At 38.8% G+C, this 691-nt stretch overlaps 1 protein-coding gene across 1 annotated transcript in view; it reads left to right on the top strand.

Moving 5' to 3' along the window:
- Nucleotides 1-386: 386 nt before the first annotated feature.
- The window catches only part of TOX (thymocyte selection-associated high mobility group box), a 91224-nt gene continuing 90919 nt past the window's right edge, over nucleotides 387-691 (top strand). The window contains exon 1 of the mRNA XM_009706422.1: nucleotides 387-507. Coding sequence (XP_009704724.1) covers nucleotides 387-507 — 121 coding nt within the window. The remainder of the gene's footprint in view (nucleotides 508-691) is intronic.

Below are 691 nucleotides of genomic sequence, written 5' to 3'. Positions count from 1 at the left end.
GTGTTAATATTGCCTTTGCTGCACTACTCCTACTATTTTAAGAAGCTTATTTAGATGTAATGGACAGTGATGTGGGATCAAATACACTCTAACTGGTTCGCAAGCAATAACCACAGTGTGAATTTTTTTAAAACAATCAGAGAGCAACTACCTATTTAAAATGCTTAGCCCATATAATATAAATAACATTATTATATAGTTACACACGACACAACTTGGGTTGTAGAGTTTTATGCCACTAGTGGTTTACTTCCTTTTTAATAAGTGAAGCTAAAGTCCTAATAGCAGTTCAATTGCTTCCACCATTTTTAAAGTGTTACTAATTAAAGACACAGTCGAAACACAGCAAATCAAAGTCAAACTAGAGTAAAATCTGGACTATCCACATGTGGCATGCAAAAAGGGTGTACAAATCAGCAGATTTGCTGAATGCCTCCAGTATTAATGGTGTAGGCACACCCAGCCTGTCAACATTTGGTTTAGGAATATTTGCTTTTAGTAGCGAATGTAAGTTGAAGTCCCTTCTTCTTGTTAAAGAAGGGGTGAGAGAATACTGTAGACTCTTGTCCTAGTCTTGCTTAAGGAAAGTAGGAGGGCAGATCTCCCCTCATCCTCTAGAAGTTGTTGAGGCATCTTGGTTCAGCAAAGATGCAGCACAAGGTATTGTCACTGTAGGGTAGCGGGGGGGGGG

This window comes from Cariama cristata, unplaced genomic scaffold, assembly GCF_000690535.1.
Source record: "Cariama cristata isolate BGI_N322 unplaced genomic scaffold, ASM69053v1 scaffold628, whole genome shotgun sequence".
Taxonomy (NCBI): Eukaryota; Metazoa; Chordata; class Aves; order Cariamiformes; family Cariamidae; genus Cariama; species Cariama cristata.
Note: the sequence above shows the minus strand (reverse complement) of the source record. Positions and strands in the feature narration are given on the sequence as shown.